Genomic DNA, 13,067 nt, shown 5'->3' on the forward strand with positions numbered 1-13,067 from the left:
CACACACACACACACACACACACACACACACACACACACACACACACACACACACACACAAATGTGTATATAGTTATGAATTAATTATTATTTTAAAGATATTAAATAAAAATATAATTACAATCTCTTATGAGTAAAATTAAACACATCATTAAGAGGATAGTGATAAAAATTTGTTTATATTATTGACAAAAATTTGTATCTTGCTCCTATAAAATTTTATAACTCTATTGGAAATCTATACGATTTGATAATGCATTATCGTTATTGAAATATCGATTGTGAGTAGTACCATTATCACAAATACGCGTTCAACGATGGAAAATAAATCATTTAACGAACGGAATTACTTGATTCTGAAATTAATAAACAGCAAATTATAAATGTAAATAGTCTGTCATGTAAAATTTGCATAAGCCTCTCGTGTAAAAATGTTGGCGGGTAAATTTATGGCGATTTTTATCATGCAGGAAGAGAAAATATGCACTAAATATAAATAAGCGTATCACATTCTCCCTAAATACAGGTTTTAAGATATTAAGATATTTTTATTAAATAAAATTTATAATAATAAGAATATATAGAAATTACTATTTTATATAAAATTTGTATTGATAAATTAACATAAATAACACAAATAAATAAAAATTATAACTTAATAAAAGAAAAATCGTTCTTTAATAGAAAGGTAAATAGTTTATTTTTTTTTTACTTTTAAACTTTTTATAATTGATTTATTTTATTTATTTTACTTTTAATTTATTTTCAATCATTAAGAAACTGTTATTATTTTAAACATTAAAAATTTATGAAGAGAACGCATGTTTTATGAAGAAAAATGTTTAGCTGTCATATGTTTTTTTGTGGCACTACTGAAATATATGTATGTATGAATTTTTACCAAAACCATATTTCGCAATACAACTCGTACAACTCGAAATCCGCCCGCGATCTCGAACAGCCGGATTACTAGAAGAGTCGATGTCGATTTTATGAAACTAGCAACGTCCGTATCCACCCTCATCCTGATCCCAGGTGCTTCCTGGGAACAGCTGCCATGGCGCACGCGCCCCCGCGCCGACGAAGCAGTGATTGATCAATTTTTAAAAAGCAATGTTCCTAATTGACCCGCCGCGCCGGTTCGCTCTTCGCCAGAGCGCTTATATCTTATGAAAAGGCATCAGTCAGGGCATCTTAGTCATCGAAAGGTGTGTTCAACTACAATTCATGCCAGTTGTTCCTTTTCGAATACCCTTCTCTGATTTACTCGCTTATAATGAAGCACTTATTGGTTATCGTTTATTAACACATAAGACACATTTAAATACATAATAATATATATCACTCATTTGCTACAATGAAAATAAAAAAATTAAATTTTCTAGAAAATGAATTTAAATATTTTTATTCATTAAAATGTTGCACTAAATTAACTTCAATTTTAAAATACAATTTTGATGTATTAACTGATTGTAGAAGAATAAAAGTATGTAATTTTTCAGTAATTTTTCTATATTTTTTCTTTTTCTTTTTATGCTACCATTCTTTTCTCCAAGTAACTAAAAGAATCACAATTTTTAAGATGTGTCATTATTGTAATAAATAAATATATAGAATAAAATGTTTTAATATATTGACATGTTTGTGAAATATTGTCGAGATCAAAACTTTGATAAATTCTTTTGTAAAATCGTTCAATATGTATTTAACAGTGCGATAAAAATGAGTCGTACGTAATAGCTAAATATTTTGTCTCTTTCTCTCTTTAAATATTTAACGTTAAAGATAAAAAAAGCAAGAAAAATTTCTTGATTTAAAATCAAGTTTATCTTTTTTTATTAATATATAATTTTTACATAATAGACAAACTATTTTATGCTGAAATAAATTCAGTTCCAATTATTTAATCTATCAAGTTCTTTTAATTATTTAAGATTACAGACTTTAAAAACATATAGAACAACAAAAAATAAATCAAGAAGTCCTAATAAGTATAGGTCTAAAAACGGTTGCAAAGATCTCTTGATATTTGTTTACAAATTTTGAGCCGATTTCTGAGTGAATTTCTGAAGAGTAACTTAGTATAAGTAACTTAGTATAAGTAAGGTTACGCACCATTCAAAGTTGAGTTTGTCAGATTTGATCGAAATATATCTGTTTATTCTAATTCCGATGCTTTATTATTTAAATTTAAACAAAAACTAAGAGATATTAGCAATCATTCGTTTCCGGACCTATGTGTATTAGGATTTTTGATTTATCTTGTATTGTTCTATATGTCCTTAAAGTCTGTAATCTTTTTTGGAGACACTTTGTATATTAAATAAAAATCTTACTAATGAAGCTCATGATAATATTTGTTTAAAACTAATATTTTTTATATTGATTCATTTAGCATTATTTGTTATGCGTAATTATTGTTTTTTTATATTTTAATACTTTAGAAGAATTAATAACTCATCATTCCTTAATAAACACACGAAATTATATTTGTAATACTGATATTGCATTTTGTGTGTGTGTGTGTGTGTGTGTGTGTGTGTGCGCGTGCGAGCGTGCGTGCGTGTGTGCGTGTGTGTGTGTGTGTGTGTGTGTGTGTTAAAATTAAATTCTTTAATAATGCGTTATAACATAATATTTAAAAAACTAAAAATAAAACGATTGCATTTCTGGTAGAACTAAATTTTAAGCTTGATTAATGACATTATGAAGTAAATTCAACATACATATCTTTAAACTGTTTTAATCAATTGATTAAGAGTTTCAGTATATAAAGCACTGGGGCTGTCGATTTCATTTGATTCCAAAAGGAACTGTCACGTATTTTAAAGCGTGGACATTAGATTGATTGCAATTATGAAAATTCCATGTATTTTTAGCTGTCGTTACTCTTTATCATTAAGAACGATTATTTTTGTTGACTCTATTATTCGAAATTTTATAGAACTTTTCTAGAAATCTTTCTTTATATTTTCTATATATGCATTCGATGTATCAAAATTGCTTTAATTTATCTACGATATTATCACGATATTAAACATGTAAACTTATTATAAATATAAATTCGAAATTTGCGTACTTGTTCGCATGCTATGATGTTTCCAATATCGTTCTCTAATGTGAATCTTTGATTCAGATATACGTACAAAGAACTCATCGGTTGCACGGCTTTTCGGTATCGGACACGCTCATCGAAAGCACTCGTTCGTGCGTTGTTATTTCGTAACAGAAGTCATTAGCATCCGCCAGTGTTAATTAACGGAAGTTCTGCCATATGTGTGTAGGCTCGATGCACCTGTGCGCGAGATAGAGGGTATACGTGATAATGCGCGATTTGCGCGTAGGCAGTCTCTCTGCTTTTTTCCCTCTTCTGTGTGGACCATATCGGCGTGTAACGGTGGATTATCCACGGGCTTTTAGTCGCGGTTTCATCGTAATTCTACCGTGAAATTGACGTGTCAGGAGACGATTCATCGACGCAAAGACGACGTGGTTCCGGAAAAGACTGCTTAAAAGCTTGCACGTCAGAGTTGCTTTAAAATAAAATAATATAGGTATATATAATTGATAGATAAAAATTTTATATTTTGTACAAATTAGAAAAATTGAAAATCTGAATTTTGTAGAAATTAAACAATTTTGAAGATATAAAAAACTTATTGTATCAAAAATATAAAAAATTGAAGATATCTTTAATATTTATATATATAATATCATTGATGTTTGTATTATTTGATGCTTTGCTAATACTCGTATATATAGATTGATTTTGGTAAAAAAATTTTTATAATACAATATCTCATAATATTTTCAAGAATCAATTCTAAATTCTTTTTTAAAAATTCTATTTTAAATTGATCAAGATTTCTGGAAGAGTATCTTAAGTATCTTAAGGCTTTATAAGTTTTTATAAAAAAATTGTAGACTGAGAGATCTTAATCCTTAAACACCTGTTTGTTATGACATACCTCACTTTTCCTTTTTTAAATGTTTTCCCATTATTAATAACTTCTTTATTAATAAAGATACTTGATACCGTTATGTTCCATAATATTTAGCACTTTGATTTAAAAAAAAATTGATTATAATATGTTTATTTTTGTGAAAGTTATATATAAGCAATTGAATTGCGTTGGATATGCTGTATTCAAGTGCATCGTTAGATATCAAAGGAGCAACAGTAACTCATATTTTTTTAAGTTAAATATTATTTTGTTTTAACTTTCATATACATCAAAATATAAATCAACTTATTTATGTAATTAATTTCAAAGTAAACAATGTCTATATTAACATATGCATAGTAAATAATAAACTAAATGTGACCATAATATATTTCTTGAATTAAATTGTCTTAGTAAAATTAATGACATATTGAGTAGAAGCAGTGGTGACTTATAGAAATAATTAAAAATAATTCGAATAAATATACATAATTTGATATTATAAATTTAACAGTGTTGTTCCCATTGTGATGTTTAAGAGATCTTAATGTTAAAAATCTTACATTTCAAAATTTTTCTATATGAAAAATTTTAGAGAAGATATAGACTTTCTCAGTAACTTTAAAAAATGTTTCTATTTGTATAAAAATCTGAAAATTTTGCTAAAAAACTATGAAATTGTACATAAATTCTGAATTCACATAAAAATTCTAAAAAATTATAAAGAATTCTAAGAAAAATATTTATTAAAAGATGAAAAGCAAATCTAAAATTAGAGGATGAAAAACACTTATAATAAAATTCTAATTCTCTTAGACATTTTGAAGAATAATTAATAAATATGCTTTATTTGAATCAAAAATATGTTTATATTTATTCATACATTTAATCTATTCTATTTGATCTATTTATTTAGGAACAAAGATATACACATTTTATATATGTACATCAATAAAAAGACTTAATAATAAATAAATGGAAATAAATTTAAAAAATATATTAAAATATTTTTTATTGTAAAATGAAGAAATATTTTAAAAAGTATAAAGAATTGAAATCTGTACTGCTAATATACTATGGCAATTAGTAAATGTAAGTTTTAAATTTTAACTAAATTTTGAATTAGCCTAATATCTATTTGTTAAATATTTGTGGTAGTCGAATATTGTAAAACAATAATTTGAATAATACGTTAGATAAATACGTTAAATTATATTGAACAATTTTACAATTATGCATAAATATCTAAATGTTTAAAAATTGTATGAATTTTTTAATCAAATCATCGTATGTTTACATCTGAAGTTACAAATGTGATATCAGCAAAGAGAAATGTGCACTCACATATGCGAAATCGTAGGCATATCCGCCTTTATAAGGATGTAGTGAATTTTATGGAGATGGAGGAGAGCATTCGATTCTACGCCATTGACTGATATATAGACGCTGATTCGGTCCCAATGCACTTAACACCACCCAGCTCTAATGCCATTCTCTCGTCACGAGCGTCCATCCTTGAGAGTCAAGAGACCCGCCAGCTGTTACGAGCCTTCGACAAATATCACGGAACGATAAACGTTAATTTAACCAAAAATGACATCATTGTTCGTATTCAATTAAAAATTAAGATATAAGTCAGTATATAAAAGATTAGAAATAAAGATAAACAGATTTTATATCGAGTTATTTAAGATCACCAGTCAGTTATTTAAGTAATCATTAAATTTCACGTAGTTCATTTATTACAATGCTACAAAATTAAGTTGTTATACGTGCATTATCGTAATCCGATAAAAATTTTAAAAATACTAAATAATAGTAATCGCTTTACTGATGAAGACGTCAACGGCTATGAAACTATATAATATATGCAAAAAAATTAATGATTCGAAACTGATAAGTCTTCAAGCGACAGCACACGATAAATTAAAGATACTAACATCCTGTTTTGAATTGATCCGAAATCTTGTGCTAGATATTAACGGATCTTTGAGTATAAGAATGCAACAATCGCTTCGTTGCAATGCCCGAGATATATATACTGGAGCGTGTAAATCCCATATATCCAATTAGATTCGTATAATCCTCGTATGTTAGCGTAGGGTGTACCTACCCCTCGTACCGCCATCCCTCTCGGTCTTTGCCGTGCTACTCTTCTCTGTGTGCGTGAGTGTGTGTGTCTCGCTGCGTGTGTGGTATGGTACGTACGGGTGCGTATGGTGGCGCAAGCGCGCATCTCGCGCTCTAATGCTAAAGTACTAATTTATAGGCACATATGAGATGGCTATAGTGCGAGCTACCGTGCCAGAAAAGGGACTATAGTCTGCGGAGAAGGATAGAGCGGGAGAGAATGAGAGAGAGAGAGAGAGAGAGAGAGAGAGAGAGAGAGAGAGGTGCAATAGTAGTAGTGGTGGTGGTACGTTGATACTGATGCAATGGTGGTGGTGGCGAGATAGGGCGAGGGTAGGTATATCGGAGAACACAGAGGCGGGCTTTGCATGCGATATCAATAAATCAAGTCCCCGGGACCCCGGCAGCTTAGGGGGCCACTACGTGGCCAGAATCAACAGCTCATAACGTCGGCTAATAGCTACCCGCGGTGGGGTCGAAGATATTGTCGTAACACCGAGGGACATCTTACCGTCGCAATGGTTGGATTTGGTTGCGTCCTGTTGAGAAAAAAAAGTTTTATCGCGGGGGGAGAGGACGGGTAAAGAAATTGTCGGATATATGCGATTTTCGATCACGTCAGAAACAAAAATATTGTTTAGAAAGAATAACAGTTAACTCCATAATTTTCTTATGTACTTAATAATGAATGAAACTTATTCTTTTTTTAATTAGTTTAAAAAAAAAAAGGATAATGAATATTGTTGGTGAAAATGTAAGAAACATTATTATATGAACGAATGTGACAAAAAGTAAGATTTAATATTTTTTTTAGAGTAAGGTATTTTTTAACTAATTTGCCATGGCACATTGGTACACAAAAAGTCTCCAAGTTCGCAGCAAAAATTAAAAGAAAAGAAGAAGTAAAAAATTTAGAAATAAATAAAAAAATGAGTGTAAGGCTCAAAAAATAATAAATGTTTTAAAAATTATAAAAATTGTCCAAATTATATTGTATTTACTATCGTTTTAATCAAAACGATGTCATTGCAATAAAATTACTTTTAAAACGAAAAAATAAAAAAAAATAAAAATTTTAAAACTTTATTTTTTCTTTAAAACTACTACTTCTTACTAACTTTACTTATTCCTGCATGCATTAGCAATATTTGATGAAAGATCTATGCTAAGCGCTGAAGCTTATACACCTAATGATGTTCTGTTAGGTGCATTGTCATATATTAAGGGATATAATGGTAAGTTAATCCCTTGAGTTAAATAACGTACATTTTGTTATTTTTAATTTTTTAATGTCAAAAACGTAAATTAATCCATTTCTATAGTTGGTTAAAAGACACATTTATATTAACGTATGCACTTAGTAAATACTAAACTAAATTTGTGTATGTGTGTAAGTCAAATTTAACACATATCTTAAATTAAGCTGTTTATATAATACTCTATTATTTTTGAGTTAAGTTAATATTGAGTAAGAGCAGTGACGACTTATAGAACGATTAAAAATAACTTAAACTGGATATAATCTTAACATTATATGAATGGAATGGTGTCCCGAGAAATTTGGCTCGTTATTTAATATGTCGCAAATTGTGAAAAAGGTTGAAACGTTTTCCACGCTATTAGAGTTTTAAGAATTATACTTTTTTTCAACGGATTGTTAATAACAATTCCTTGTGTATGTCTATAGGTATGGTTTCAAAACCGACGAGCGAAGTGGAAGAAGCGCAAGAAGACAACCAACGTGTTCCGATCCTCGGGATCGCTGCTACCGTCGCACGGTTTGCCTCCCTTCGGACCGATGACCTCCGACTTATGCACCGGAATGTTTCATACTCCTGCGGACAGATGGGGAATGGGGACAGGTCAGATATCAATAGCTTGTATCACTAACCGTAACCAAGAAACGCAAGATAAGAAAAAAAAAGAAATTATCTGTCCGCTTACGTTGGCCAGGACAGGAAACGCTCTTTCGATCGCCTGCATTATTACTCGCAAGGACTCGATATTTATTACCGTGCATGTTTAAAAATGAGGATTTATACCAGAATTTCCTGAAGTGCTTTAAAAAACTGTCTCCTCTGACAGTTATTTCCGTAGCAGCTATCAATTTCGTATGTCACATCACTAATAAAGTATCGATGATATTCCATAATGCATATAATATATACTGCAATGTCAGTAGATTGCTAACTATGTTAGTTAAATACTTTTTATATTTACACAAACCACTTATTTTTCATAATATTATTTCTTTTTTCATTTTAATTTTTCATTTTGCTTTATTTTAAAAATCCAAAATTATAAATAATGCGTTAAATTAGTACCAAATGTATGGAGAAAAAAATATAATATTTTAGTTTGTTTGCGTATTTTTCTCATTTCTTCATTAAAGTTCTAATTAGACATCTTAAATTGATCTGTTGTCTTATGAAATACTTACACAATCTATTTTGATAATACATAGAAGACTGACAATGAGAAGAGAAAGAGAAATTAAGTAAAGTCGATATTACACTTTTGCAATCATCTCTTTCATTTTTGCAAAATCAAATAGTTTTGAAAGAGTATGAATATTTAAACATTGTATAAATAAATAATTATGTTCAAGCGTCAAGAAATTTTATTCTTTTATATTAGTGATCAATGAAACTAGTGAAATATTTTTCCAAATGTTAACGACGTACTTGAAATTCGTAGTTATTCTTTATTGGTAATTTCATGTACAATATTTTAACCGCATTTAGTCTAAACTTTTTTAATCTACTTGGTTCACAAATATGTTTTCATTCTGTATACATATATGCACGTATGTTAGAAAATTAATATTATTTTAAAAGATGAAGTAACTCCGAGATTAGAACGCAAGTGTAATAAAGAAATGCTGAAAGAGCACGTTTCGTTCACGATTTAATCGAAGCATATTATCCGCGTCTATGCAAATTGCACATGATTCGTCATGTCAGTTAAAGCGCGATATGATTAGCATCTCGTTCACGCATTAACGGGAGAAGAAGCAACATGAGAAGGAAACACCAATTCTCATAGACGAAGTCTCGACGATGCTTGCCTCCTAATTTAATTTTGCCCGTCCACTGGCTGAGACAGCTGAAATTACTTACTGCGTATTATCGGTGCTACGGTTGTTCACCGACGGTTGCACTGACAATGACACCGATAACTGAACGATTCTTTTCGTTTCTTTGCGAGCCCCTCGCGTCACGCAACCTTGCATTAATTGTCCCTTGTGCTCATTATTTAATTTTGCGCTCATCTGTTCCGTAGGTCTTGGACAATTGCAAAGCGGCATGACGATGAGTGGCTTTGGGCAGCTCGGTCAACAAAGCACGGGAAGTTTAGGTTCTAGCCTTAGTCTCGGCAACTCCGGACTGCCGATCAACAGCCCATCGCAATCCGTCTACCACACCAACTACGGACTCAATTCTATCAGTAAGTTACCGCGAGCAGTACAGCAGTTTATTATCGTAACAGGTACCCGACGAAAACATGATTTGGCAAAATAATATACTTTCATCTATTATAATTATTGTAAAAAGAATTGACACTGCAGTTTAGTAAAGGGAATCAATCGTATCTTTGCAAAAAAAGTGACCACAAGTCTAAATTTTTCAGATTTTGTTTTATATCTGGATTGATCTTCTGAATTCATCAATCTTTATTAGAAAAAATGATAACACGTTGAATTCAAATACATAAGAATTTTTAAAAAATCAAAAAAATAATATAAATTAAAATAAAAATAGTTTTTAGAGGTATGTATGTAACATAACATTAACAAAATTAACCTTTGAAACTTGAAATATTAATTTTGTAATTTTTATAATGTTATGTTGTATGTACGTCTAAAAAACTATTTTTATTTTTATTTATATTATTTTTTTGGTTTTTTTTAAATTTTTATCTATTCAACGTGTCATCATTTTTCCTAATAAAGATTGATGAATTCAGAACACAATCCAAATATAAAACAAAATCTGAAAAATTTCAACTTATGGTCACTTTTTGCAAAGATGCGATTGATTCCCATTCTAAACTGCAGTATCAATTCTTTTTACAAATTTATGATTAGCTCTAATAAACTTATGATTAACTATTATATTAATACACTATTAGATATTAAAAAATCAATGATAACCTTTAAGTTAAATAACATTTTGCTGTTATTAATCTTCATGCTTGCTTCCATGTATGTCAAAATGTAAATCAATCTATTTCTATAACTGAATTGCTCAGTTTTATAATTAATAACGTCCATATAAATGTATATGCTTAGTAAATAATAAACTAAAGTGAGTTAAATTTAATATATTTTCTTGAGTTCACAATTATTAAACGTCGTGTTTTAATTAAATTAACGACATATTGAGTAGAAATAGTAACGATCTATAAAAATATATTACTTAAAAATAATTTAAATTCCAAAGTATAACTTAACATTATGAATTTAAGTGCTATGAATTTAAGATAAATAATCAGTTTTAAAGTACTAATGTCACAAAAATTAGTTTTAATATTTTTTTCTTTTCTCTTTCCAGAACAATTTTGTATTTTTTACTTGTATCACTTTTCTTGAGGAGGTGTAATATGTCTTGTTTAAGAGACATTCTTAATATCAATTTGATCATTGTATCTTTATTATGTCTTTCGCCGTTTACGGTCCTTTCAAAAGTAAATTTCAGAATACGTGTACAGAGAGAGAGAGAGAGAGAGAGAGAGAGAGAGAGAAAGCGAAAGATTGTCTAGACGTGAAAAGCATTTTACGATCACAGAGCGAACGTAATGTTTTGCATGTTTCGACGTTTTTCATCGTTGCTTATTCAAGTAGCGTGGATCGGTGCTGAGTTGGCGACACATGTGCGAATGCGAATAGGCACACCCAGGAGAATCTTAACGTTCCCGTCAACCCGACCGCTTATACGTGTGCCGATAATCGTCTTGCCAAACTTTTGGTACCGTGGTCCTCTAAAAGACGATGTGCAAACAGCGTCATGGAAGTCTCTTTGACGAAGTCGTTAAACGTTACGGTGCATTAAGGTTCGAAGGGGTTATGCGCCTGCACGTAAGGAATTTGAGACAGAAACATAAACCCCGTCCTCCCGTCTGTTTACGCAGGCAAACTTCAAGCCCGATCTCACACCTAGGTGCGAGATCTTTCGCTGTATATTTACCATAACATCTCGATGCAACCTGTCTTGGTTGAGTTACGCTTCACCTCACCCGGGGACCTTGTATCCTCAAAGATATTATACTCAAGGGGATAAATCGCGTGTGAAATTTCTTCTTTCACGGAAATTGCTATTCAGCGCATCTCGACTGTAACTTCCACACAAGATTTCATATTATAGTGTGAAAACAAGATTTTATTCAAAACGCATTGTGCCCTTTGTGAAGTAACGTGATGTACTCTTCAATAATCTCCCTGGAATAAATTTTAATACTAAGATTCAAAAAGATTTTGAGACGGTAGTTATCGTTATCATTTTGTGATGTAATACTGTTAAACACAGAATGAGATCTATGTTCGTTAAAGCGTTATTTATTGTTCAAACTCGGAATGTCTACGTAGGATTAAAGCGCATATCAGAGCTTTTTGAATGATAATCTGGCAATTTTTTTTTAGATAACTCAGACTTTAGCGCTTAAATTGTATGGAATAATGAATTTGCGCGATACTGGTAATAAGGTAACCGATAATAAAAAAAAGGAATCTCATCGCTGTGTCCCACGGAATATTTTTTTTTATCTTTTCACTTTTTTTGTTTTTCAGCAAAAAAACATATTTGAAGAAAGACTCCGTAAGTGAACGCCGTTTTCACAAAATACATTATATGCTTAAATAGATTTATTCGTATTGGTATTTGCCATGTAATAATACAGGTCATCAACCCTGAAAATGGATCTAATGCGATTACGAATTCTGTTCGCGAGCTTATCAAAATCTTTCAACAAATAGGAGGTCATTCATACGATAGATAAAAGGCAAGATATTGAAATTGATATGAAATGTGCCAATTTTCCAGCGGTAATTATGTTACTGAATTGAAATTCCTTTTTTAAAATATCGGATGAATTATTTACATTGAATAACAAATCTTAGATAACACTTTGTTTCTAAACGAATTATAGGTGTTTCTTGTAAGGCTTTATACTGAAAAAGGAAAAGAATGCTTATCAAAAATTTCATCACTCTTGAATTTTTAAAAACTCCACTTTGAATTTCTTATATAATAACGCAAATTCGTAATGTCTAATATACTATCACTCTGTGTAATCTATTTTTTTAGCACAGTTAAAAATATCTAAGAGTCATCATTCAAGAAACAGAAAACTCGTAATTCATTATAATTTTTTAAACATTAAATATTGCAAATAAATTTTATTATTTGAATATGTCATTTAGAATTGTATACAAGCATAAACGATGAAAGGGAATCTATGCTTTGCAAAAAAATATTCAGGTGTTGAGAAAAAGAAACCTAGTAACACAATATTATTGATTAATATATTTGCTACAAAGATTACAAAATTTAACATTTCACTTTTCTAAAGTCCTCACGATAAAAACATCCTCCGGCATAACATAATTTCGCAAGGTGCAGTACATCGATATATATGCGTGTGCATACACGCGTAACATTTGCATGGTGCCAATTATCAAGCGTTATCACTCGAGAAGAGAAAAAAAATTGGCGTCCCACGAACATATTGGTGTGCGAATCCGCAGTCTCGGTTCGCAGCTACATGCTTTTATTCACGGATAATACTTAGAGCAAATAGCTTTTAGACTAGAGCGTTATTTTTCGGTTACCAATGGATGATTAGCACCGCAATGTAAGCCAACAACGTGGTGTGGTTCCTAGTTAATCGGAGAAGTTCCATTTGACCTCTCCCTCTCTCTCTCTTCCTCTCTTTCTCTCTCTCTTTCTCTCTTACTCACTCACTCACTCACTCACTCACTCACTCACTCACTCACTC

The 13,067-nt window shown here is 30.5% G+C and overlaps 1 protein-coding gene across 1 annotated transcript in view; it reads left to right on the forward strand.

The window, feature by feature from the left end:
• Window positions 1–13,067, forward strand: part of LOC108747485 (homeobox protein orthopedia-like) — a 47,874-nt gene that overhangs the window by 30,599 nt on the left and 4,208 nt on the right. The window contains exons 4-5 of the mRNA XM_018484995.1: window positions 7,762–7,936; window positions 9,357–9,521. Of these exons, the coding sequence (XP_018340497.1) occupies window positions 7,762–7,936; window positions 9,357–9,521 (340 nt within the window). The remainder of the gene's footprint in view (window positions 1–7,761; window positions 7,937–9,356; window positions 9,522–13,067) is intronic.

This window comes from Trachymyrmex septentrionalis, unplaced genomic scaffold, assembly GCF_001594115.1.
Source record: "Trachymyrmex septentrionalis isolate Tsep2-gDNA-1 unplaced genomic scaffold, Tsep1.0 scaffold108, whole genome shotgun sequence".
NCBI lineage: Eukaryota > Metazoa > Arthropoda > Insecta > Hymenoptera > Formicidae > Trachymyrmex > Trachymyrmex septentrionalis.